The 26825-nt window shown below is 44.2% G+C and overlaps 2 protein-coding genes across 6 annotated transcripts in view; one reads left to right on the top strand and one right to left on the bottom strand.

The window, feature by feature from the left end:
• hob (bridge-like lipid transfer protein family member hobbit) overlaps positions 1-19192 on the bottom strand; it is a 136054-nt gene extending 116862 nt beyond the window's left edge. For both annotated transcript variants that reach the window (XM_055065537.2, XM_050169087.3), the window contains exons 1-8: positions 19036-19192; positions 18518-18641; positions 18319-18368; positions 18017-18167; positions 14738-14856; positions 7410-7467; positions 5894-5986; positions 3156-3201 (exon numbers count right to left, since the gene is read on the bottom strand). In XM_055065537.2, coding sequence (XP_054921512.1) covers positions 3156-3201; positions 5894-5986; positions 7410-7467; positions 14738-14856; positions 18017-18167; positions 18319-18368; positions 18518-18641; positions 19036-19112 — 718 coding nt within the window. In that variant the 5' untranslated portion in view covers positions 19113-19192. The remainder of the gene's footprint in view (positions 1-3155; positions 3202-5893; positions 5987-7409; positions 7468-14737; positions 14857-18016; positions 18168-18318; positions 18369-18517; positions 18642-19035) is intronic.
• An 86-nt stretch (positions 19193-19278) lies between these two features.
• The window catches only part of LOC126519683 (mediator of RNA polymerase II transcription subunit 13-like), a 176105-nt gene continuing 168558 nt past the window's right edge, over positions 19279-26825 (top strand). For all 4 annotated transcript variants that reach the window (XM_050169063.3, XM_050169055.3, XM_050169049.3 and 1 more), the window contains exon 1: positions 19279-19465. In XM_050169063.3, coding sequence (XP_050025020.1) covers positions 19397-19465 — 69 coding nt within the window. In that variant the 5' untranslated portion in view covers positions 19279-19396. The remainder of the gene's footprint in view (positions 19466-26825) is intronic.

Genomic DNA, 26825 nt, shown 5'->3' with positions numbered 1-26825 from the left:
TTGCAGTATTGAATAAATAACAATAATAATAATAACTACAACCACGAACAAACTCTTTCGATCATCTTCTATCTCGTCCTACTCAGCACCTTCTTCAGAATGCGGGAATGGCCTGTAACAATATGATAGCAGAGCCCTTTATGTGTTTTTGCCCTTTTTGCAAGAGAGTTTGCTTCTTGCTCCAATCGGGACTGAGCGTTAGTACAGTCTTGGGTGTCCCCTGTCATGATCAGCTTGGAATTCAGCATCGCAAGTTCGGGCTTGCTTTCCTGTGTTGAGTTAAGCGCCCGTCTTGAGAGAACAACATTACTTTGGTTCTCTGGTAAGGTGTGACATATTCCAAGATGGCACCAGTAAGGCTATAAAATTGCGATAAGGCAAGCTTGTCTTGGGAAACGTGTTATATGCGCCCAAGCCCAGTCTGTTGAGAATGGACAGGCTTCGCCACTTTGTGGGACAACATTTCCTTGGAGTATTTGGAAAGATTGGATGCGCTTTGTAGACGATCACAAGGAAGAAGACGAGAGAGGTGCAAAGTAACAACTGAGGTTTATTCGAGGGAAACTTAAATATCACTTGAATATCACACTTAAATATCAGTTCATGCCAGCGCAGGCACATCAGGGTATCAGCAGCAGATAAGAGGAGAAAAAAACACAAAATCAGAAAAAACCCAATGGCGTGGCTCAGCTAATCATATTTTCTAGAAAACGTGCCTCCCTATTGTAAAGTATGATTGATGTGTCACTGATGCATGCTTGTCCCTTCTTTTTTATATAATATGCCTCAAGAAGTTCCCGTGCTTTTTCGTTACTGCACTTGCGTAGGATCTTAACCTGGTTAAGCAGAGGCCTGCGTTTATGATCTAGGCAATGCATGGGTAAATGACGTTGCTCCCAGTTTTTAATAGATCTTTCGTGTTCACGAATTCGGACGTTTAAACAACAGCCCGTCTGGTCTGTGTAAGTTTTTCCACATGTCAGGGGAATCTGATAAATAATGCCAACTTGGCAATCTACATGGGGGTTCTTGTGTTTCACGCCACAGCTACCTTGCTTCTTTCTGGCGTGAAGTCTTCCAATGCGGGCGCAAAGGTGACTCAGCTTGCAGGGAGCTGAGAAAACGAGTGGGACACCGTGCTTGGTTGCTATCTTCTTCAGATTGTGTGCAGTTCTATGGACATAAGGGATTACGACTGGCTTGGAAACTTTGTTGGCAACATCAGTGTTTACTTTTTTAGGCACTTTTAGCCTCTTTTTGAGCGTTTCAACAACTGCCAACACAACCAAATCAGGGAAGCCAGCCTCTTTCAGTCTAGAAATTTGCACGTCGAAGCTGGCCTGCATGGCATGTGTACATGACTTTTTCAGAGATTGCTCGATAATCTGTTTAGCAATGGCCCTTTTGGTGATATTAGAGTGAGCTGAATCATAGGGTAACAGTTGCTTTTGTGTGTGGGGGCAGAAACAGCAACAAACGTGCTCATTACCAAAGGTAAGTTTAAGGTCAAGGAACTGCAGAATGTTATTGACAGGGAGCTCATGTGTAAAGGTTAGACCTAAGGCATTATGCTCAAAGAGATTTAAAATGTCTGCAATGGCATCATCATACATAGAATCATTTCGTTCCTTCAGCAGCACAAGAAAATCGTCAACATACCTAAAACATGTACTACTTTGTCTTTGTCAAGTACACCAAACAAGGTGCAGTCAATACTCGATGTTGCCAACAAAGCTTCCAAGCCAGTCATAATCCCTTATGTCCATAGAACTGCACACAATCTGAAGAAGATAGCAACCAAGCACGGTGTCCCACTCATTTTCTTGGCTCCCTGCAAGCTGAGTCACCTTTGCGCCCGCAATGGGAGACTTCACGCCAGAAAGAAGAAAGGTGGCTGTGGCGTAAAACACAAGAACCTGCATGTAGATTGCCAAGTTGGCATTATTTATCAGATTCCCCTGACATGTGGAAAAACTTACACAGGCCAGACGGGCTGTTGTTTAAACGTGCGAATCCGTGAGCACGAAAGGTCTATTAAAAACCGGGAGTAATGTCATTTACCCATGCATTGCCTAGATCATAAATGCAGGCCTCTGCTCAACCAGGTTAAGATACTACGCAAGTGCAGTAACGAAAAAGCACGGGAACTTCTAGAGGCATATTATACAAAAAAGAAGGGACAAGCATGCATCAGTGACACATCGATCATACTTTACAATAGGGAGGCACGTTTCCTAGAAAATATGATTAGCTGAGCCACGCCATTGGGTTTTTTCTGATTTTGTGTTCTTTTTTCTCTTCTTATCTGCTGCTGATACCCTGATGTGCCTGCGCTGGCATGAACTGATATTTAAGTGTGATATTTAAGTGATATTTAAGTTTCCCTCGAATAAACCTCAGTTGTTAGTTTGCGCCTGTCCCGTCTTGTTCCTTGTGATCGTCTACAAAGCGCATCCAATCTTTCCAAATACAATGAACCAACTTGCCCAACAATGCATCCTGCTAAACTACATTTCCTTGGAGGTTCCGTTGATTACTTGAGGCGTCCGCTGACGCAGCCCTATGGCTCACTAAGGACTAACCCCCATGGTTTGTACTCCTATGAGTATATGTGGCACCACAAAGTGAAGATTATGAAGGGCGATCTTAAGAAAACCATGATTTTCTACTATTCAGTACCAGTCATTGCAGTTCTTTTGCAAGAAAATAGGAACAACATGGCAGCATAATTAGCCAAACATGATCTGGTATGAGCATATGGTATTATGCAAAGTGAAGCACAACACATTTCATCAGGCACCTAATTTTAGAAGTCTGAAAATTTGCTTATGCATTCACTTGAAAATGAAAAGTTGAAATTCAACAAATTTGATGGACTCCCTCTGCAGTATGTTGCACTGGCATGTACATGTTACACTGAGACTTAGAGGAATGTATTTCATCGTTCGAAACACGAAATGAGTAATCTTTATCCGACATGAAATTTAATACTGCACCTCATACCTGAAATACATTTTTTTAAAGGACATATGTACCCTATCTAAAATACACTTTTGAAGTGTCCTTGAATAAATCTGTTATAGTGTACTGGCGCAACTGTCAAGAAAAATTGAACAACCATAGTGACCAACCTTAAACAATATTGTTGGGCTTACCTTCATAAAGAATGATTTCTGGTTGTTGAATGCTCAGTGTTGTGTTCTGCACAATAAGAGAAACAACGAAATAGCTGAACATGTTTGTAATTGAGAACACAGTTTAAAATTTTCAGCGATGTTACATTCAACATAAGTTATAAAGTAAATGATTTGACACCCATTGCACGAAAATGAGACCAGTCTTTTTTCTTTCCTTTTTCAGCAAAGCTGTTGAAGGAAGGTGCAATTTAAAGTAAACTCGTAAGAAGCAAGACATAACAAAATGTTTTGAAAAAGAAAACTAAGAAGCAGGGGTGTGTAAATATTTGAAATAGTGTATACAAATAAAATAATCTTTCCTATTCAATTTGCATTTGATTTGACAATTCATTAAATAAAGTTGTCAAATATTCAATTCTGTTAAAATGTTTCACTTTGCTTAGAGATAAGAAAATATTTCAAATTCGAAGGCTTTCTTTTTTTAAATATTTATGTTTTACTTGATTCAGCAATTTCACTATTCGAACACCCATAATCATAATGTTCATTATGCTTCCTCTAAGTTACTGCACTACTTTGAGAAGTGCCAGTTGAATTCAACAGTTGTCTTAGAGCATTTAAAAAAAATTTGCTGTGGAAGATGTTCTAGTGAACATTATACCGTAAGTGAGTATTATACCGACATTCATTTTGCCCCACTCACTCTGGCAGCTCTCCACCATTCATAGCACCTAGTTTCTTTCCAATGGAACCGATTTTACTCGACTCATCTGGTATCTGCTCTATTATTAACAAACTAAAAAGATCCTCTTCGTGCGGTATTGATAGCATTACGTCCAAATTCTTGCAAGGTACTACCGAATATAGTTCCATTATATTAAACTTGATTTTTACAAAATCTCTGAACAATAGCTCCTTGCCCAGAGACTGGAAAAAAGGAAAGGTGATTCCACTTCACAAGTCAGGCGACACCCATAACCCGTACAACTACAGACCTATTTCCTTGACATCAGTACCATGTAAAATATTTGAACACATAATTTTCTCTCATCTTGTCAACTTTTTGGAATCAAACCAGTTTTTCCATAACAGTCAACATGGGTTCCGTAAGTCCTTCTCATGCGAAACGCAGTTATTAACATTCTGTAGCGATCTCCATACTTTCCTAGACGCTGGCTTTACAGTAGACTGTATATTTTTAGATTTTGCAAAAGCCTTCGACAGAGTTAACCACCACTTACTCCTACTAAAACTCGGCCAGCTAAATATTGATCCCCTGGTCTTCAACTGGATTCGAGAGTTTCTTTCTAACCGTACACAATATGTAAGCATTAATGATAACGATTCTCCTGAAGTTCCGGTCGGTTCAGGGGTACCTCAAGGCTCTGTTTTGGCACCCTTACTTTTCTTAATTTATATCAACGATCTTCCTAACCAAATTGCAAGTTCCATTTGTCTATTTGCTGATGACTATGTTATATACCGCAAGATTGAAAGCACTAACGATACTTTAACACTCCAGGATGATCTCAGTAACACTGCAGCATGGTGCAAGCATTGGCTAATGGAACTAAACACTTCTAAATGCAAAACAATGAGAATTTCCCGTAACCAGTCAGCTTGCCCCGCCTACATACTTAATGATACTCCCCTTGACCCAGTACTTTTTTACAAATATCTCGGTGTGTATATTGCTAACAATCTTTCATGGAAAAGACACATCGAATACATCACGTCGAAAGCTAACCGCATGCTAGGCTATCTCAGGCGTAACTTTTCTTTAGCTCCACCGAAACTAAAACAACAACTCTACGTCACTTATGTCAGGCCTAACCTCGAATACGCATGCTCGATATGGGACCCTGGCCATGCTACTCTAATAAATATCCTTGAAAGTGTCCAAAATCGATCGGTCCGCTTCATTCTTAACAATTATCACCGTACTTCTAGCGTTACTAACATGAAACTTGCTCTTGGCATTCCCCTTCTCTCTTCCCGAAGAAAATTATCTCGTCTTTCGCTCTTTCATAAAATCTACTATCATAACCACGAGCTCAAGTACCGGTACATTACACCAGCATCTTATGTCTCCACACGTATCGATCATCGCTTCAAAGTTCATGTACCTGCGCAGCGCACAGTTACCTACTCACACTCGTTCTTGCCGAGAACATGTCTTGAGTGGAACCACCTGCCTGCGTCACTAGTCGCTATCACTGATACAGACCGTTTTCGCAGAGCACTATCAAACGAATTATAAGCCTACTTCAAAACTGCGTCACTATCACGTTGTCACCTATTGCTATCGTTTTCTTTCATTGCTATTATTCCATGTTTTCGTTTTTTATATTCTTGTTACTTGATTTTTAAGTGTTTATTTTTGCCTTGTTACTTTTGTGCTTATTTACTTGTTGTTGCTGTATATTATTTGCGGTATAACTGTTCTTCACTTCTCCTTGTATTTATTTTACATGTAGTGATATTCTAATGCCCCTCCCCTCTATAATGCTTCTTGTAAGCCCTGAGGGTAATAATAAATAAATAAATAAATAAATAAATAAAATAAATAAATGAGTATTTCTGCATTCTGCCCATGTGGCTGCCATCACGGCTTAGAATCGAACCCACAACCTTGTGCTCAAAAGCAGAATGCCATAGTCACTGAACCACTCACAGTGATTCTGCAAAGTCAGTTGACTCAACAATAGTCCAGCTGACTTAGCTACATCCTTTCTACAGTGCTTAAGATGACTTACATGAACAATGCTGAAGTCCTCATCAGAAAAGGCAGCATTCCCTTGAAGTGTCACACAAAAGTGGGCTAGGCAGGAGTCATTACTGCTTGCATCCTACAAAACCAGCACACTCATGCATTATCAGATACAGAAAACTGAATGTAGAACATGGTCGGTCGTGAACTGTTCTTAAAGGCCCCTCACCAAGCCACACAGCAAATCTTGGGTATACGCTAGAAGCTGTTCTGTTCCCTCTAAGAAGTGTACTACCGCAATAATTTTTCAAATTAATTAATAGCAGGGATAGAAATATCTGGAGTGCCGCAAACCCATTATTTCAGGAGGCAAGAATTTCCAACAACATAGACACTCTCTCCACTTTCCCAGTCTATGCTTCACAAGTAAAATTTCCTCTCCCACACTGGGCCAGGAGGATCACGCGATCGACATGTTTTTTCTCTCTCATGCTTTTGCTGAGTAGTGCACTTATGGTGATGGTTTTGCATGTGAGCTGTCGTGCTTCTCTTGTTTTGCCCAGAAAATGATTTTACGCGCTCTGCGCGAGAACACCTTACTAGTGGTATAATTCAGTGCCTGCCAAGAGCAATGAGGCAGATGTGAGAGGATGAAAGAGCATGATCGTGGTGCAGGAACACAGCAGAAAACGACAGTTTCATCTTCTGCGCACAAGCACTGCAACCAGCAGAAGAAACGGAAGTATACATCTCTCTTGCTACAGTACCAAGTAAAGCAAAAACATGCAGATATTTGGTTTGTATGTTTTATGACTACTCTGAACTTTAATTGGCTTATTGAAGCAGCACATAAAAAATATAACTGATGTTGCCTTGAATAATTCTCAAAGTCGCGTGTCGCTGCGAGTGACCGCACTGCCATGTATGTAGGCGCACACGTGCAACTGATATTGACACTCTGGCTGGGAGCCCGGCGCCCACAAGGAGGGCCACACGGTGTTTCGTTTGAAAGTTAAGCTCTTTTTGCGGCATGTAAGGATGTAATATTTAGCAGACACATCGTTAGTGCACATTGTATGCACTGCGCTTGTCAGTTCAAAATGGCCAGACCTGGTGAGGGGCCCTTTAAGTGGAGTCATATTACACAGAAATGAAAAATAACAAGTCCCACATGGTACCACCTTCGGTGAGAGAAATTTTTGTTTGAACAGGTCAAGGCTACTTTGCGAGCTACAGGAGGCAACAGAAGCTGCCTTTGTTTGCTTCAACCAACATAAACCGTATAAATATAAATTGACTTTGCCACATTTTGTAGTATATTTTCAGTAACACCTCACCTTGAACAACAAGCCTATTAGGTTCAATCTGATTTGTGCTTTTGCATAGTTACTGTTCAAATGCAGCTGACAAGAACCTGAATATACTCATTTGCACAACTTTCTGACTCCATCATTAAAACAATATTAAACAAGATGCACACATGGTTAACTTCCAGTGCAACCTCATTATTATGAGTATTTTTTTTAGCAATTTTGCAGTAAAGAATTCACGTCTTTACTTACCTGAGGATGCTTAAATATTCGAAGCACTGCAGTAAAGACACCCAGGCTAACACAATACCTGCACAAGCGAAAACAAAATACACAAGGTGATTAACAGCCAAAGGCTGGAAAAAGAAAGCATTTAGGCCCATGAATAAATAAACCGGGCAGCAACCATGTAGGATGACAGTCTACATCAAGCGATAGGTTGGCACCGGCATTTCTAGTGGCACTGTATCACTTGGTGTGACGCAGAGTGAGGCAGCTAGATGAAACACCGAGATGAAACTTGAACATGCCAGATATTGGGGCCAGCCCTAGATCTCCCACGTCTCATACTCAGCATTCCACTTTGTCACCTTCTTCTATGTACATACTGAGCTATGCAACACCAGGCAGCACCAGTAGACACGTTGGCACCATGATCTGGCAAGATCTGCCCTTAGCATTACAGGTTTTTCCCTCACTTCACGTCAAAGCTGGTTCATATTGTCACACTGTTGTGACGGTGAAGAACCACAGTGGCACAAGGCAATTCACAACATTTGCTAGCGTGCAAACGTCACCAGAAATAATAATGAAGTATGTACGGTTACATAATGTTATGTTAATGTTATATAATGTTATATAACTGTTATATAATAGCCCTATATAATGTATGGCTATATAATCACAGCCATTGCCGACATAAATGTTGAATGTGCGCACTCGTCTTCACCAAGCTAGTGACATTGGTGCTTGCGCCAACCAAGCCCAATGTTCTTGTAATGTTTCCTTTGCTTTTCCATTTTACATAAATGCAGTTCATCCAAAAGGGGGCAATAGCAAGTGCAGCAGTTTCCACACCTGTGGAAACTGCTACAACAATATGCCAACTCCCCTGGCTGTATGAAATGACACTTGCGGGAATCCCATGTCCTAAGACGGTGTCACCCACGGTAAACGTCAAGAAGGTCTGGGCAGAGGAGGAAACTTTCTTCACGTGGGTTGCGCATGGGTGTCGCAAGCTTTATCAGCGCCATCGGTCGTACCCGGTGAGGTCTCTCTGACGTTGCCAAAGCCTCTTCGATCACCAGCAAGCTGCCTGTGCAGAAGTCTCCACCGCTGCTCGGTCCACCAGTTGTTTTTTGGCGGCAAGCTGTCGACCAAACCGGTTGCCGAAAAGGTCGCGGAGCTGCTGCTTGAATGCGTCCCAGCTGGTGAGGTTGTCCTCAAGGAACCAAAACCAGATGCGAGGAGGAACCGTTGAGGTAAAATATGACATTTACCAGCATTATAGTTGGATTCCAGTCATCCTGCTTGCTGACTCGCTCATACATGCTGAACCACTCATTCACATCAACGCTGTTCGCCCCAGAAAAGGTCCCGGGATCGCGGCGCTGTGCGAGGGCGATATACTGGGTAGTATGACATAATAGTTTTGCGGAAACCCGCAAGGTGGAGAGAAGTAACTAATAAGGGGAAATCAGACATCCACCCATTCGTAGCAATTGCTACCTACAAAAGCTGCCCTGAAAAGGCGGTAGTCCTGGGTTCGAGTCCCGGAGCAGGATAAATTTATCTTCAACTGCGAGGCTCTTCTTTTGAGGAAACCATATTGGTTTCCTTTGTAGCAGTTCCTACGAATAGGTGGATGTCTGATTTCCCTTTATTAATACTAAGTAGTAGTCGCAGGCATAGCTGGCGGCGATGTGCCATCACCTGGAGGTCTGGAGGTAGTTTCAAGGTGGCGTCCGCTGTGAAATTCCATCGTCAGAAGAGACACCCCGCACCTCTACCAAAGAAATGTCACATGAAATCACAGTAGGGAAACTATTTACAGGGTGCACTTACAAGGGTAGCAAGCACAGGCTAAGATGGAAGCTAGCCAACTTAAAGCAAGGCACGTCATTGTCATCAGATCAGCAGTGGCCACTTACGAGTACATCCCGCTAAATCCAAGAGTCGACATCATCATATCTGAGTAGCACGTAGCAATATATATGGAGGTTGTACACCATGCAAAGACAAACTTCTAGCCCTCCTTGGACAACAATGCTTTAACAACGAGAATTGCAAGTTTTTACACCGCTGAAACATCTTGCTTAACTTCTGAAAAAAAGTTTTCACTGCTAAAGAGTGCAGCTATTTCACATCAAATTATGCTATCATACTTATGCTATATTTAAGCATAATGATATTTAAAAAAATTATAGCATTTCGTTTACAAATTGATGCATTTATATAATGTATGTTGATGACCGAGTTGCTACATGATTTGGAAAAATGAACAGTGCTAAACATAGGGCCACAGAAAAAAAAAAGCAAGACAGCACACTATTGTGTGCCTTGTTTGCATCCCAGACTTGTTTCAGTGCAGATCTTCTAGAGAGTGGTTTGGCCATGGCTATGTACAAAACAGGGCAGGCACTATTTGGCAAGCAAAACTCTTGCTTGGGCTAGTTGGTTCAAGCTTGAATTAATAAAGGTAAGGTGCAGAAGACCAGGACTCAAGAAGAAGAACACAAACGTCAGGACCGATGCCACTCGAGACTAGCAAGCTGAGACAGTGATCAGGTTGATGCACAAAATGGCAGGATCGGTGCGAAAGCTTTGTTGAAAGAAAGGGCCCAATGTAGAAGAAATATGCTCAAGTAAAACTCTTGCTTGGGCTAATTGGTCCATGCTTCAATTAATAAAGGCAAGGCGCAGAAGACCAGGACTCAAGAAGAAGAACACAAACGACAGGACCGGAGCCACTCGAGACTGGCAAGCTGAGACAGCGATCAGGTTGACGCACAAAATGGCAGGATCGGTGCGAAAGCTTTGTTGAAAGAAAGGGCCCAATGTAGAAGAAATATGCTCAAGTAAAACTCTTGCTTGGGCTAGTTGGTTCATGCTTGAATTAATAAAGGCAAGGCACAGAAGAACAGGACTCAAGAAGAAGAACACAAACGACAGGACCGGCGCCACTAGAGACTGGCAAGCTGAGATGGCGATCAGGTTGACGCACAAAATGGCAAAACGCCTTGCCTTTATTAATTCAAGCATGAACCAACTAGCCCAAGCAAGAGTTTTACTTGAGCATATTTCTTCTATATTGGGCCATTTCTTTCAACAAAGATTTCGCACCGATCCTACCATTTTTGTGCGTCAACCTGATCGTGTTTTCAGCTTGCCAGTCTCTAGTGGCGCTGGTCCTGTCGTTTGTGTTCTTCTTCTTGAGTCCTGGTCTTCTGCGCCTTGCCTTTATTAATTCAAACTATTTTGCAAGTCGCCTATCACTCACGCTTACGGCATTGTGGGCATGCTACATTATTCTGCATTTAAAGATACAGGAACGAACCTTGGTGCTATAATTTTGATAGTACCACAGCATGCAAGTTTCACTCGCTTTCAGTGACCTGAAGTCCAACTTGTTTAAAAAGATGTTTCGAGGTAACATGCGATCATGGTATTGTAGTCATCACGCAAGACATATCATTTGGTCGCACTTGGTAATTGATGAGGCAGACAGTACCGAAGCAAGGCTGCTTCCTGTTTAAAAGCCTTTGTCAAAATTATGGCATCCATAGTACTATTCACAGAGAGCTAGTAGCTCCGAGTGTCATCTCACCTGATACCAGGCTGTTCTGAAAATTGCCGAGACAGTTGGTTAAGATGGGCTCTCAGCAGCAAGCAGCTTGTGTTACGACGAGTAGATGGGCGTCAGCTTGGCAACTGGCCACGGCTGTCTGGTGTCCAGGGATCGGGCATTGACAAGATGCCCTCCCTATGTCTATAACTTTTCACGCCCCCTTCTTTCTTTATACATTTTATGGCACCTACTTGCAAGCAGCAAGGTCAGGCTGCGCATCTCATATCCACGTAAGATTGATCAGTTGTGCACTTTGTGTAACCGGTAACAGGCATAAAGCAAGGGCTGGTCATTCTTCAAAAGAATGGCAAAGTCATCATTCTTTCAACAAAGCAAAATGTGCAGCTTAGACAGCATTTTGCATGGTTTGTCAATTTTCCCTTCAATAAAGTGTTTCTCTCTCTCCACTTCCGTAATCGCCATGTGTCTGTCATAGGCAAACATGCCTGGAGGGAGCAGCGATGAGTATGAACTTGTGTGTCCTCTTCGAAAACACCTCGACACTGGCTGTCAACAAAGCTGAAACCCCCCAAAATATCTGGAATCTTCCTAGATACAATGCCCATCGGCTTGCATTTTTCTTTTGCTTGGGTTGCCACACTGCATAACACCAGTATGAAACTAAATATAAGCATGCAAGCCTATTTCTTAGAGGTACTGCAATATTGATTTATAAAATGTGTTGTCCATAATCGATTATTCATAGTCTTCAGCTTGATCACTGTTCAATTTCACACCTTTAAGTATGCTTTCGTACCTCTATATCTGAGCGAATTGCCCTAATATTCACTATTGTAAGTGCTGTAATTAGTAAATAGGCCTCTATACTTTCTTGCTCCATCTTCTGTGCTTTCTCCAATACTGTTCCCTCTTCATTGCACCCTCCCCCTTTCTGGCCAATGTTTAAGCGTCAAGCATTACCAGTGTGGCCAGCAAAATTCTTTCTCCCAACAAGCACAAATGTAGTCACTTTTTCTCCAATCAGACGGGAGCTGATGCGGACGTGCCTTTTGCCTATTTGTTTTTGGTGCGACGGCGAAGTAGTTTTGTCCATGTGCATGGGAGAGGGCGTAAGGAAACGAGGGGTCACAGTGGAGCGCCTGACCAAAAGGACTAGTGTAGTCGGCTCCTAGAACAACCTTGCACATGCTGTGCTTTTGCATTGAGCACATGTTGCCATCCCATCTTTATTTTCCTCGTCTTTCACCACGGCGCTGGCTGAGAGCGCCAACCTTAGCATCCCCACGTTGTGGCATTAGTGGGTGCTACGGGGCCCCCCACCCAGACGGAACGGCGAAATGGCTAGTGTGAATGCATGACAAAAAGGTCCATGGTTAGTTAAGTAATCAGTGTGAAAGGCATAGAGTCACTACCACAGAACTCAGGCAGGCAGCACTGGGTGCTCCATAAGGGGCGAGGGACTTGATGAACAGATGCCATTGGGAGTAGCGCACCAAATTGACGAGATGACGGTAGACACATGCGTGTTGAGGATGGCGGAAAGGCGAGGCTTGTGAGGTAAGTGGTGCATTGATGATGCTCTCATGAGCACTGTCAATAGTGCATCATTGACCGCACCGCTGCGTGGCATATAGGGTGCACGCACAAGCAATTCATTTGAAGCACTGGATGGGCCACGACGTGTGTGTTAGAGGTGGACGTGGCACACCCTGCCAGGAGGCGAGAACGATCCAGCGCAACTGGTGAAGGGGTGCAGTGCATCGTGAGTGAGCTACGGGCTGGCCGGGCAAAGTGAAGCTGATGAAGGCTCGCAGGAAAGTCTGATCGTTCGCTGAGGACGTTTGGCATGGGGTGAGTTGTGTACTGTGCAGACAACCTCAGGAAGAGGGGGGTACGTAGCGCCACAGAAGTTCAGCATGGCCTGCCGTAGCTTGTCATAGGGGCGCGTGCCAGATGATGGAATGCTGAGGCGGAGCTGGAGATAAAGTGGCAAGACACTGAGGAGTACCTCTTACTTGAACTCCTTGATCGTTATGTTGTTCAGCACCAGAGCTGCCTCAAACTATGCGAACCATGGGCTGACGTAGCGGGACTGCGACGACGGTAGTGGTGGGTTCAATTGTGGCTCTAGCCAGTTAGCTATGGCCGCGCATTGCTCGGTGAAAGGCACATTCTCTCTGGCTCCCCTCTGTAAAGAACGGAGGGGTCGCAGCGGAGCACCCGAACAAGAGGGACAGTGTAGTGTTGTGCCCGGCGGCCCTTCAGAGCAGGGAATGCCACCATCTGCGACATGCAGTTGTCTCGCTTCACGCTTCGATTCTTCACACCTGCCAGCAGCCCAAATTGGCCTGTTCCCACCGGAGTGAAGGTCTGTGCAACGCTACGCTTCTTGTCACCTGTCAGCCGCACAAGCTGGCATGACCACGCTAGAGATCGGAGTCAGTGTGCATTCCCCCTACTTTCCCTGTTTGTTCCCAGTGATGTGCGTGCGTTTACGAGCGGGCGCACCGAAAGGGGCCCCAGCTCACCGACAACATCGGTGCACCGAAAGGGGCAACCAGCTCACCGACGCCGGGATTTATCTCCTGACGCCGGATTGGCGAAAACCATGAACAATGACGACTCAGGCGTAAAAAGCTGATCCGGATGGCTGAGGAGGAAGACGCTTGGAAGCAGTGCGACTTGGACATGCTAAGACACTACCATAGTGTGCTCGAATAGTTGGAGCCCTTTTGTATTTTCAACCACATACATTTTTTAATATATTCCTTTTTCTTCATTCTCTTAAATGTTGCTCGAAACCCTTTCTCCCAGCACCTGGCACGGCAGCATTGATGGAAACTTCATTGGCCACACGGACCCCCGACTTCGCAACAGTGGTAGTCAGCGGTGAGAACTTGGGACGTGCTGATAATCGCAACAGTAGTAAGCTTCCAGAACAACCTTGCATGTACCGTGCTTTCGCATTGAGCACCTGCTGCCATCCCATCTTTATTTTCTTTTTATTTTCCCCCTCTTTGACCAAGGTGCCGGCTGACAGCACCAACATCAGTGTCCCAGCGTAGCGGTGTCAGTGGGCGTTACAAGGGGATCGCCCCCATGACTACCCTGGCTCCGCCACCAATTAAATCGAGTGGCGCACTGATGGTGTGTCTACTTCGCTTCATTGTTTTTGCAGCTAAACACACTTCTTGTTTCTGGAAACCCCCTAACCCTCTAGACACAAGCCACACATGTGCCGTTGATAGTGAGACAGCACAACAGTACGGAAAGCGCAAATGACCCTCGACCATCTGTAATTGATATTGCAATAAAAATGTTGCTGTATGTCTAGTACAGACAGAGCTCCACCCTACTTCAGCAGTAAACAAATGCAACATGATCAGGGACACAGAATGAGGGATGGCAGGAAGGGCAGCACAAACGCTGCGGATGCTGAGAAAAGCACTTGCAGTGCAACCGCACATATGAAGCACGACAATTCCTTGAAGCAGCAAAAGGGGCTGATAAAGGCATGGCAGAATGTGCCACGAAGGAAGGGTGGCCATACACAACTTCAGATCTGTGTGCCACAGTGAGCTTCACATTTTAAGTAGCACTTATTCACTACCACTAATTCGAGCAGTATACCACAAATGCTTAAAAAAGACTGTGTTGACTTCTTGCTGCCAGGTAGAAAAGAGATTTTAGGGATGTAAAGAAGTGATTAAAGCAGAATCGAGGAAATAATGAAAGAAAGCGAAAGTGAAGATCACTTAAAAGGGATACGTACTCAGAGTCACGTGCAATCACGTGAAATGCAATTTCTCTAAGTGTAGCATGAAGCAGGCAGTCCTGTGATGGAGCTCCTAACTGCATCACGCTTGCATTGCAAATATGAACTGACAGTCGCTGAAAGGAGAAAAAGAACAATGTGAGGAAGTGAGCATTATTCCAAACTATTTAATCAGCAATATCACAACAAGTAAATGCATATGAGAAATGGTTTAGTACATATTGGCACTGTAGCTCACACATTATTACAGAGCTTACTCCACAGGATAGAAATGCAGGCATCATTGAGAACAGTTGGTATGAAATGGAGATATGCACAATGTTAATTATGTGGACACAAAATGGTTTTTTTTTTTTTGGCCAAGGACCAAGACAAGAGCCATATTTTCAATCAGTACTTTATGGAATACTTTCAGTTTCATATAACCTCCTGGATTCACATCCTACAGATAGCTTATGTGACGCTACTGACATAGCCTCTCACCTTGCTAGTCCTCTAACAAGGCAGCCTCAGTGCAAGTCATTTCTCTCACCGACTCCATGCAGTTTAGTGGAAGCTACAGGTGTGTCATAGCAGCCAGAGGTCTGCAACATTATGTAGTTCCATCGTTCGACAATGCCTATAGTACATACGGCGTGTTTTGGTGTAATTAATCTGCACAGTGATGTTTTGCAAGGTCCTAAACAGTTGCTTCTATGACATACTATATGAAATTAAAGCATAATGCATTTAATTAGCTTAAGAATATAGTACCTCACGAAAGTGACTGATTCTTCACTTCATTTGAAATTCTCACAAAATATTTGGAAGCCGCCTCAACAAAACAAGAAAGTGATAATTTGCCTGACACAAATCAGCTAGAAATTGGAAGAGGTCACAGACTTCATTTGGCACCTCAGCTTTCGTGCACTTATTCAATCCTTGGACTCATCCTGCGTAGCGGTGTTCAAAGGATCCCCTTGTTTCTCAGCTCAGCTGCCTTCTCATAAACAATTACAGCCAGGTAGACAGCAGACATAGCCTTTTGTGTGAAAAATTACCTTGGAGATACCCTCAGAACTTATTCAATGTATGACAACGCTCCCACATTCATGCTTGTCAACAAGCGATCATTCTGTAAGTGGACAGAGGAGGTCGAGTTCACAGGTAAGGAAAGTGTAGTTGCCCAGATGTTGACCTAGAAAAAGGCAACAACTATGTGACAATTAGACAATTTTTTACATTAATTGTCTTCGAAGAATCATGTATGACTCCATACTACACTGAGCAGTGAACAGATTTAGTTCAAATTCCTTGTGGAATGAGTACCTCAATGCAACTAGTAGCCAAAGCAGGCACCTTATTGTTTCATGATGAGGAATTGAAAAAATAATTTTCTACAGCACTGAAAGTACAGTACACGCAAATAAGAGAGCAGGTCACTGTTATGCGGAGATGGGCAGGCAACACAGTAAAATAGGTTTGCGAAAAAACTGTTGTCGCATTTCCCCATGAGGAGTGTTATCATCATGGACATGACAAGCGTTCACATACGGTCTCGTTGGTAAGGTGTGGTTAGGAATATTTAAGTGCTCTGACAATGAGGACAGGCAAGTGGACACACAAGCGCTATCTTGAACAATGCACATGACCACTTTGTGAAACTTAAAAATGGGCTGCAAATGCCCTCACCCCCCCCCCCCCCACCAAAAGAAAGGCGTTTACGACTAGCTGCTGTCTAACAATACGCTTCCAAGAGCATTTTGAAACTGCATAAATATGTTGGCCCCTCTCCACAGAAAACCACAAGGCCGCAGGTTAACACACTGCAGATGGTTGCCATGTTATTGGTTGTTCACTTTCCTGACTGGCTGAAAAGGCTCTTAGTTTTGGCTGCACTGCATGGAGTATGTGAGACACAGTGTAGTGATGCACTCAAGGACTATACAGTGGGAAATTAATCCTGATGAGAAGTGTGCCATTCCCTTCAACACATCCCCTTCTGCTGGCTTAGATGTATTATTGAGGGCGAATTAAATGTGAGCAGTAGAGCAGGCGCTGACAAGGTACAGTGCGCATTGTCGGCCAGTCATTCTTGTACACATGTACATATTTATGGTTTTCCCGTAAAGTGCGAGGCTGCCTGCCCTGCTATGATCATGTCATCTATACTAAATTGTTCGATACTTGTTTCTTCACCCGGCCTGCTGCAGTGCCGCTCCCACCTTGACAGTACCGTTATGGTGGCTAGCGCCATCATTGCTCGTGCGGCAAGACTTAGTCCTGCATTAATTCACCTTATGGTTAGACAGTGGAAGCTGTTTTACGGTGAGAGCAAAAGCAAAGTGATGCAGGTCAGGAAACCGTGCATGTGTCAGCGTTGCATGAGCGATGACGGCGCTAGCCACTAAAACAGTACTGGCTGAGTCGGAATATCACTGTAGCCAGTCGGGTGAGGAAAGAAACACAGAACAATATACTATAGCATAATTGCAGTTGGGGGAGTAGCCCCGCACTCTGCGTGAAAACAATATGCTCATGCATGTGGACAAGGATGACGGGCCGATGGTGTGCAGTGCACCTTCAGGTATGCTTTGGGCATGGGCTCTGTTGTTTGCTCTCCATGGTACATTAAGTCTATATTTCAAGACACATTTTCTAATGTTTAGTGCAAAAACTTGAGAAAGAATGGACAGAACATGAGTGTGCACCTTGTAATCTGTCTTTTCTCAAGTTATTGCACTAACCGCTAGAAAAGATGTCGTACCAATAAGTCTGAAATGCAGCACTTGTATATTTCAAGATCAAGGCAGGCAGATTGTCATATTGGCTGACACTAGGACAGACATCACTCATCTAAATGACTCAAAGGACAGACTGCATCTTTCAAGGTCTGTCAGTGAGGGCTTAACATTCATCCACTACAGGACTTGTTTGGGATCAGCAGTAAAGAAAATTACTGCTGATACATCGTTTGAAGATGACAATGCAGGGGCTGTACCTACGGTTGATCACCTTTGAGGGTACTTTGATTTTCGGGTGATGTGGCGTTTACTATGATTGGTGTTCTGGCCGCTGGTATAGACAATCCGTGTCCACTGAAAGTATTGGCCACAAAAGTGATTGACCGACAGTACTACAACACAGCTCCAATATCCCGACTTGCCTGCTTACCTATACACCTACAGTACTAAACGTCAACAATGAAACAAGAATAATGTTTGCTATTTAACATATGATTAACGGTGTACCAGGTGTACGTACCAGCTAAACACAAGAAGCAAGCAATGGTCATACCTTAAAGATGGCCCTGGCCTTCCTTGAGAGCTGCAACTTGAATCTCTCTGCACTTTTGTCAGGCGGCCCACGATCTGATGCCTTATTTTCTAACAGCTTGTCAAAATGAACCTGCAGTCGCACATCCCCCAAGCAGATGACAACAAGGGAGCTGCACAAATGCACATGGGGCTTGTGGTTATATTCATGTAATACCTCAAATGGCTGTACGAATACACATATTTCCTTACACTTGACGTCACAACATGCAATCCAGTCTCACGTGCACATTTGCTGCATGAATGTTTTCTACTTATGCATACCTGTGCTTTGTAGAAATCAGGTTACTGGTAAGCCAAGCTTTTTCCACTTCCTAGAGTACAGAAAAAGTACAGTGTTTCAATATGTGTTGCCTACGAAAGAGAGTTTTCCCCACGACAGTGTTTTTCATAGTCCCACAAAAGCACTGACTTCAAGAAATAAAACATGAAAAGGCAGCAAATGTATGTAATTGTTTATTACCAGCGTAGTTCCATCTCTGAACTGCAGATAAACTTCTTGTATGGAGAAAAAGCCGAACTTTCCGATCTTGAGTTTAATACCGAAACGTTGTCGTAGAACTTTGGATAAGTACCACGAAACAGACCTGCGCATAAATACATCATCTTATGAAGGACAAAAACAAGTTGAAGAAAACCAAGAGCTCAATAAAAGCACCAAATTGAGGCTGTCAATCATGTTTTCAGTGAGGACAAGAGAGAAATGGCACATCATTGTGCAAGCTGATTGGAACACTCCCATGAAACTGCGCGAACGACAGAGTTTATCGACGCGCATTGTCGATAAGCGATAAAAACGATTATATATTGACTTCGAAGAACAATATCATGTGTAAGCAACTTTAAAGCTGCAAAAACAATTAAGCAGGTGAAAGTTTAATCCGTAACATTACTCAAATCCTGCTTACGAAACGATTTACCGGTTTGCTTAAATGAAAACTGTGATAAAAATAAAGTTCTCTACACAATAGTGGAACCTACCGGGAAGCAATGCCGACGACAATACAAAGGGTAATAATAAATGCAGCAAGGAAGCCCAGAAATGCTAAAAGAGCCATTATCTGAGTGTATATTTCTCTACAGATGCTCACAACCTTCCACGAACACTGGGCGCCGCCATCTTAATGTAGTCGACCTGGAACCACATGACCAAAGCACGTGACTACTGTCATCCAATGACTGTTCCTGTCACTTAGCGCGTTGTTGTTTCCTATCCGCCATCTTCTGTCGCCATCTTCTGATGAATTTTTATTGGGTTCGGGATTTTTCCTAAATTCATGGATTTGGAGACCACCTAGAACCTACCCTTTGTCCTACGGACATTTAATATGATGGCGACAGCATGACGCATGCAACGGTAGTGTCGAACGGCGCAAGTTTAGAGGACTGTCACACAAATTTCTTCGCTTTGGTGAGTACATGCTTTTTCTCAACGGTACCCCACGGAGTATTTCGCGTTTTTGACCGTGTTAGGCTTACGTTCGCCGCTTTCGTGTGAAATTGAAGCGGTTGTTGTGTGTCGGGCTACTGTATTTAACTCCTGGTTAGCCGGATAGACGTGTAGAAGTGTTTCCGTACGGCGTACGGACCGGGTTTACCCCGGTGAACGCCGAATGAGGACGCGGGTCACCCATTGTAACCAGCAGAAAACCTAGGTCACACGCTCGAGAATACGCTTTCGGCTCGTTGGACCGTGTGTCGTGCAGCTCGGCCACGGCCTTTGGCTTTCGTACCGGGCTGTGATCGTCATTCTACCTGCGATATTCATAGACGAGCAGACTTGCTCCTCGGTAGTGGAGGTGGAGGAGGGTGCTGTCTGCCTACGGACCGCGTCTTTCGTAATTGCAGTGGCCATCAGCCGCACGACTGCTTTTTCGCCTGCGCCGTATTTAACTGCGCGGCTTACCGCCGTTCAGCTTTCGGGCGGCGTGCCGCGTACAGGCACTTGTACTGCCCGTTGGTCGCGGGCCTCAGTGGTGTGTTGATCTCATCGCATTTTTCGTGCGTCTGTTCAAACATGGTGTGTGTGTGCGTGCGTAGATGGGGCTCAGACCACAGGCGTCACGGGGTGGCGCTCAGTGCCGGCGTTTGACCGCGATCGCTTCGGCAAAGGCCGATTAGGGGCCGCCGCCAACGGCTCCAACACCGCGTGGCAGCGATCAGCTCGGAAGCAGCTTTTCCCCTTGCTTGCTATTGTAGCACGCGGCGAGCCCCGGTGATCGCGGGACTTCGACATTGGGCGAAGTGCGCGACACGGGCACGCGCGCAGACGTCATCGTCAACGCGCACGGTGCGACTCGCGCGGCCGCCCGCTTCGGAGATTTTCCGCCGCTGTACGTGACCTTATTAAAAACAACGTGCGTCAAAATGGTCGCCACCTCAGACGCGTTCGCTGTCCAGCAGAACGAGCAGAGCGGTGGTCTTCGATGGGTCGCCTCTTCCCCCCTTGATCGACCTGTGGTGCAAACAAGCGTGGCAAAGGAGCGCGGAGAGTACCCCCCCCCTTCTCTCCGCACCACCTCCGCGGCAGCAACAAATAGGGCAAAAACCTCGGAAGGGGGTGCCGCCGCCTTTTGGAATTTGCCGCCGCGTGCTGTGTCTCCCCCTGGTCCGTTTTTCTCTTTCTCGGGGCTTCTCAAGGTGTCCCCCTCAGTGACCCCCTCCTCCTCCGGTCTGCTGCTGTTTTGCCGAAGGGGGAATGCCCCGTTGCTGTAATGAGCGGATCGCCGCCGCCGATGGGTTGGCGGCTCGGTGGCGTCCCTCATACGTTTTTTCTTCTCCTTTCCCTACTTTTCGTGTCGTTTTCTTCGATTCTGGTCTGCGCGCTCTTTCCATCCACGCCGACGCGATGGTTCGCAAAGAAAGCAACTGGACGACGGGTTGATACTTGCTCGCGGAACGCGCTGGCAGTTCAGCCGGTTTCGGGGGATAAAAGAAGAAAAGCCAGAGAATGCCGCGCACGTGGGAAGGAAGAGCGGAGAGGGAAAGTGACGTTGCATCTGGCCGCCTAATCATTCCTTGTGCACGTTGCGACATCTGTGGTTGATTGGGAAGGGCGAGAACAGCTGTCGGCCCAAAAAGAAATTAAGCCTCGTAATCGCGCTCTTTCCGGAATGTCGTGCACTCTTCAAATCGTTTTATAGCAAGAGTTGAACCGTGTAATTTTCAAATCATCATTTGCAGCTCGTTTTTGTCATTAGTGTTCTTCTTATTGCCCCTTGGTGCAAGGGCACATGAATAAAATGTGAAATGTTCCGACAGTATGGTGTCAGCTAGCCAGTTACATATCCAACAAAATGAGACTAGTTTTTACAGCCATGTGCGTGTTTTTCACCTGACGGTAGGCAGGCATTCCAGATGAAAAATTTTGCAGGATTTTGTACAGACAGTGTAAACTTTGGAATTGTCCATTGTGCAGTGAGCTTTTAACAAAGCATACATAGATAAGCCATCTAAAGGATTTGATAAAAAAAACAGATATACATATATTGGTAGTTTTGTAGTAAAAGTTCTCGAAATCCTAATTAACCTAGAGCTAAAAATAGCAAATTTGGAACTAGTAACTCCAAGAAGCTCCACAAAAAAAAAAAAATGCATCTCATTTGTATCATTGGCCCCGGGTGTCCATGACATTCTAAAATCAAAATTTTTGTACAAGCAATTATCATTGCTGCTGGCAGTAACTGGCTTTGATGAGTCAAACAGGTTCAGCTGTGGTATAAATGCTATTCAAGTTGGCAGCATGCCTTTGGCTAGTTCTAGCAGTTGGCACTTTGTGTTTGCACCAAAATTTGCACTTTTTTTTTTTCTTTTCTGACAGCTGTAGTAGTAGCTTCGCTATCCAAGACATTACCGCAGCTCCCACACCTGTGGCATGTAACTCACACAGCTGCATGCTCTACTTAGTCTTTCTTTTATGTGGCTGTTTATGAACCAGACAGATTCAAACAGTCCATTCATCTGTCATCTGCTTGCAGACGTTCTTCACAGTTTTTTGAGGGTTGTCAAATGTGTATTGTGTTGGCATTGCAAGACATACTGCAATTTGGCTTAGTGTCGCTCTTGGTAAATTTGGAATGCGTGGCAGTGTCCTTGAGGAGCTTCTGTTGCATTTATTTCTTTGTATACAGAACAACAAAAATTGAAACCAGTTTGAAGGGCTTAAAGGCAATCCTAACATTCATTGCTTCCCCGGCTTTTACGTTAGTCTAAATTTGTAACCTTTAACATTTTGTCTAGAATGCTGTCAACGGTTGCTGAAAGTAACAAACACATTTTGGTTTTAATTGTAAATGGTAATTGATGCCATGTCAAATATTGCTGTGCACATTACATCTTTAAAGAGTTCCTCTCTTCATAAATGGGTGAATTCAATGTTTCAATCCACTGTGCAAGCAGCCAATGACAAGCCATGGGCACAACCCATTTGCACTTTTTTAAGTATTTCACACACGAGCTGCTCTGTCGATGTCAGTGCAACATATCATGGATTTCACTGAATTTGTATGCATTTTAGCCATGGAAGAGTTGTCTGAAAGATGGGCATTGTCTTCATAACGCTATACTCTATCTCAAAAGTCACTTGCAGCAGTGCCGAAGGTACGAGGTGTACGTAAGCAATGTCCTGATTGAATGTCAGACATACGCAATATGTATGATTATTGGTGAAATTATAGTTCCCTTTTTTCTTAGTACACGATACATTACAGCAGTACGTGACATGTTAGGCCTTTTGTGCATAGTCACCCTAATAGTGATCACTTAGCAACATGGCAGTGCCCGGACCGTCCGCTTCGATCCGAATTTGCGCGTGCTACTGGCTCTCTGCCGAGACAGCAAAAAATAAATGGTAAAATCCGTCATTGCTTAGTCTCATCTCACGCCGAGGGCAATGCATTAGGTATGTTTTGTCATTATTGAGATTGATTTGTGTTGATGCTGACTACACAGGTGGTGCCAAGCCGTAGAAGTGGTTTGATTTTCAGTTAGCAGGTGGCGCCACAACATTATCACTGGTGATGTGTTGACGATGCAGAACACTGTAAAGGCCTCATTGTTCACTGAATAATTAATTTACTACTCTGCGCTAGTATGGTGCATGATGACAGCGGCGATCAAACACCAAATAGATGTCGAGCGGACAATGTGGCGCAGGTGAACATTTATAAAGGCAAGCACTTACTACTGGCTTAAGGAGGCTGCAGGGAACTGCTTAAAAAGTGTATGGATGAAGCGAAGCCCTCCTGTCACATTCAGGTAAACGCAGCTTATAGTTACAATGCCAAAATGTTTCTTGCATCAATCCACCAACCGTGGAGCACCTTTCGACAGGATGGCAAGCAGACACTGAGCAGATGAAGCAGCACAGATGAGCACATCTTTAGGGGCATTTGGCCTTCCTATCGGCTAAGGCATGGTTCTCAAAATGGGTTTCGTGAGGCAGTGATAAGTTTTCCCTGGTTCCACACTCGCAAAGTCACTAAGACTGCGGACATGAGGTGCGCTCATTCCAATGAACCTCTATTACCCATGTCCAAGTGTCAAAAAGCACATCACAATGCGTAACAGAAACATGCGAGCTGCGCAATAAATCCACTAGCAGCTTAAAAACTGGCAGCACACCAAAACTTTTGCACTTGAATCTCAGAGGCCATAACTTACCCCCCATACACATTTCTCCCGTTTGTAAATAGGGGCTGGACAGGTGCCGCTAGCATGCATGCTGACGTATACATCGGAGGATTAAAAAATAAGATGCGCAGAATAGCTCAATACAGTTGGTTCTAGTACGGTAGCCCGGTAGGCACAGAGCACCACAAATGTGCAACGCAAAAGAGCAAAAACGACGCTAGCGTCCACCAAAACGAAGCAGCGGAGTCCACATTGCCATGATCATCAGCAAAAATCGTTTGTGATACCCGACTGACAGCAATGCCAGAACACTTCATGCCTAATTGTGCCTTTAAAGCCTTTGTTCTTGTGTTTATCGCCATGCATAACACCGCATTGGCAGCTGGCCGTATGCCTTCATAACTGCGCAGTCACCATCATGACCGCATCGACAGCCACCACAGTTTTGTCCAAAGCGGTTGCGGCAAACAGTAGTTTTGTTTCGACTCGGTGTGCACATCAGCCACATGCTTTCAAAACTGCATAGTCTCCATCCAAGATTGTGTCGATAGTGATTGCGGTTTCATCCGCAGTTGTTGCAGAAGATGGTAGATTTGGTGCATGCGTCGGCCGCCTGCTTTCAGAACCGCAAGGTCGCTGTTCATGATCGTATCATTAGCAGCCGCGGTTTCGTCCGTAGCAGTTGTGTCAAACAGTAGTTTCAGTTTGACTCAGTGCAAAGCTGTCGAGGATGAAGAGTGCTGGCTACATCACGATGGACGGACGATTACTTGGAGACCAGCTTACTGGTGAACGAATAATCAGGATGTATGCGCTGTAGTGAAAAGCGTGTCTAAGACGAAGACGCGCCATGGCCGCGCTGCGAATGAAGTCGCGAGGCTTTTGCCGCTGCAACCACTAATCAGTCAGAACAAGAACTGCAGCTTCCACACTGCTTTTGTGCAAAGAAATTAGATTTGCTGATTCATTCAGTAAATAAAAGCGTGTTGACATAGTACTTGTTTGTTTTGTTCTTACCCTTGATAATTTGACATTCTGTTAATTCGGACATTTCTTTCAGTCCCATGAAATGTGAATTAACGAGGTTTTACTATACTCAAAGTAAGTCGGCACTAATTCTAAAACTTCTTGTGATGAAATGTAATGTGCGCTGAAAACTAATTCCTTCTCGGCATGCCGTGGTTGCGATGCTGCCTTGTCTTGGTTCACGACGATTGCACCTAGTTTCCACCATGTGGGTTGCACATCGCCGTCAAAATATCCTGCCCACCACCACCGTTAGCCCCAAATGTGTTGCGTGCTATGCATAGCCTCTCTACTAAAGGGGTGGTAGGGGGGTTCTTTGGCACTTCATGGAGCTTAGAAGGGTTTCCTGGGAACAACATGCTTGAAAACCCCGGGGCTAAGGCATCTAGCAGCTTCCACAGTGCTGCAAGGAGCTACTGAGATAAAGAGCATAAAAAGCTAAAAGAAAGAAAGAAAGAACAAATGTTTTGGCTCCCACACATAATCCTCGTTCAGAATGGTGACAGCAGAAGTTCAGAGGCAATGTAAATCTGATGAAGGTGGTGCAGACAGCATGCACAGATAGGCCGAGGTGCACTGCCGTCACTGTAATTTGACATTCACTCAGTCGCTTGGATATTTAGCGGTTCCTGACAAATACATGCCATGCGGTTGTGAGCAAGGCTGATAATGCCTCCATTATTTCGGTCAGTATCATGGACAGGCTATTCAGTGTGTTTAATGATAGTGTTGAAGAATTAACTTTTTGGACATCATAACAATGTTGTTTGAGTCCACTTTCTTTTGTCACCTATCTTGTCTTATTACTCTGGCTGCTGTAATTGTAAGGAATATAGCACACCATACCTAAAAGTCTTTTCTCCTTCATGTTCACTGAGCAGTACCCGAGTTTCTTCACTGGCATGTGGGCCACTTGAGCATTGATGTGTGCATGATATTGCCGAACAATCCATTAACTCCACGTGCCTACAGTAGTGCTTTGCTTTTGGGGCCAGTCGAAGTGGAGCAGGCATAAGAAGAACGAATCAGCAATGCTGTGCAGATGCCACAGAAGTTGGGATAGCCATTGGTCTTTAGGTCCCAGTGCAAATTCTTTGCATTCATTGAACTACAGTAGCAACAGTAGAATACATGTAAGACAAATGATGGACTGATCTGTTTAAGGTAACAACCCACATTTGAATCTCGCAAGAAAGTCATTTTTTGCCAACTCTGGAGGTATGTTTTGCAAAAAAAATATTTCTTAATGATTTGGATATATTTTTAGCATACTCTATAGCAACAGGCAAAAAGGTCGAAAAATTATTGTAGCTGAAAAGTTAACGCAGTTTATGAAAAAAGTTCCTAAAAATGCAACTTTTTTGGTTTTTCACTGAACCAAATAAGGAAACTTCTAAAATGCGTTCACTTATAACATATTATGAAAGAAGGATGCCAGTATAATGCTCTAAAATAATGTTTATTGTTGCACTTGCTTTCAGACATGAACAAAAAAAAATTACCTTCAACCAACTTTTGCTTCCTCCCGGAAACTTCAAAGAGCGCTCCCATGATTAAACAATGTTTTTTGATGAATATACTTTAACGAAACCTTATTAACACAAAAGCCACGAAGCCCAAATTTTTTCAGGAAAATCAATAATGGTGGCCTTTGGGGCCTGGGACATTTCGCATGGAATGGCCCACAACTTTCTAGTGGACATTTGGGCAGCAAGTAATCCCAACTATGGTGTGGATGTAAGTCATAATTTGGGTACTTAAACAGCGTAGAGACGAGACACCGAAGTAGAAGACAACAGGACGAACATAGAAATGCATTCGTCCTGTCTTTTTCTACTTATGTGTCTCATCCCCAGCCCAGTTTAAGTTACAAATGATGTCTTACCAACTAGCCTCCCAACACACTCTCCTTGTGGATATAAGCATTCACTGGAGCAGGTGGCTTTGTTTAAAGGTATAAGTCACCTTCAAGGTGGAAACTCGCACCTGCGTGGACACTGGCTGTCATATTGATAAGTGGCTGCATTGTTTCCCTCATTTCATGTAGCCAGGTCTGCAGGTGCACTACTGTGCCATGCTTGCTTTGACATCTTGACTGCATCTTTGTTCTCCAG

The sequence above is a fragment of the Dermacentor andersoni genome, chromosome 3 (genome assembly GCF_023375885.2).
Source record: "Dermacentor andersoni chromosome 3, qqDerAnde1_hic_scaffold, whole genome shotgun sequence".
In the NCBI taxonomy this organism is placed as follows: domain Eukaryota; kingdom Metazoa; phylum Arthropoda; class Arachnida; order Ixodida; family Ixodidae; genus Dermacentor; species Dermacentor andersoni.
The sequence above is the reverse complement of the archived record's forward strand: the minus strand, read 5'-3'. Positions and strand labels throughout refer to the sequence as shown.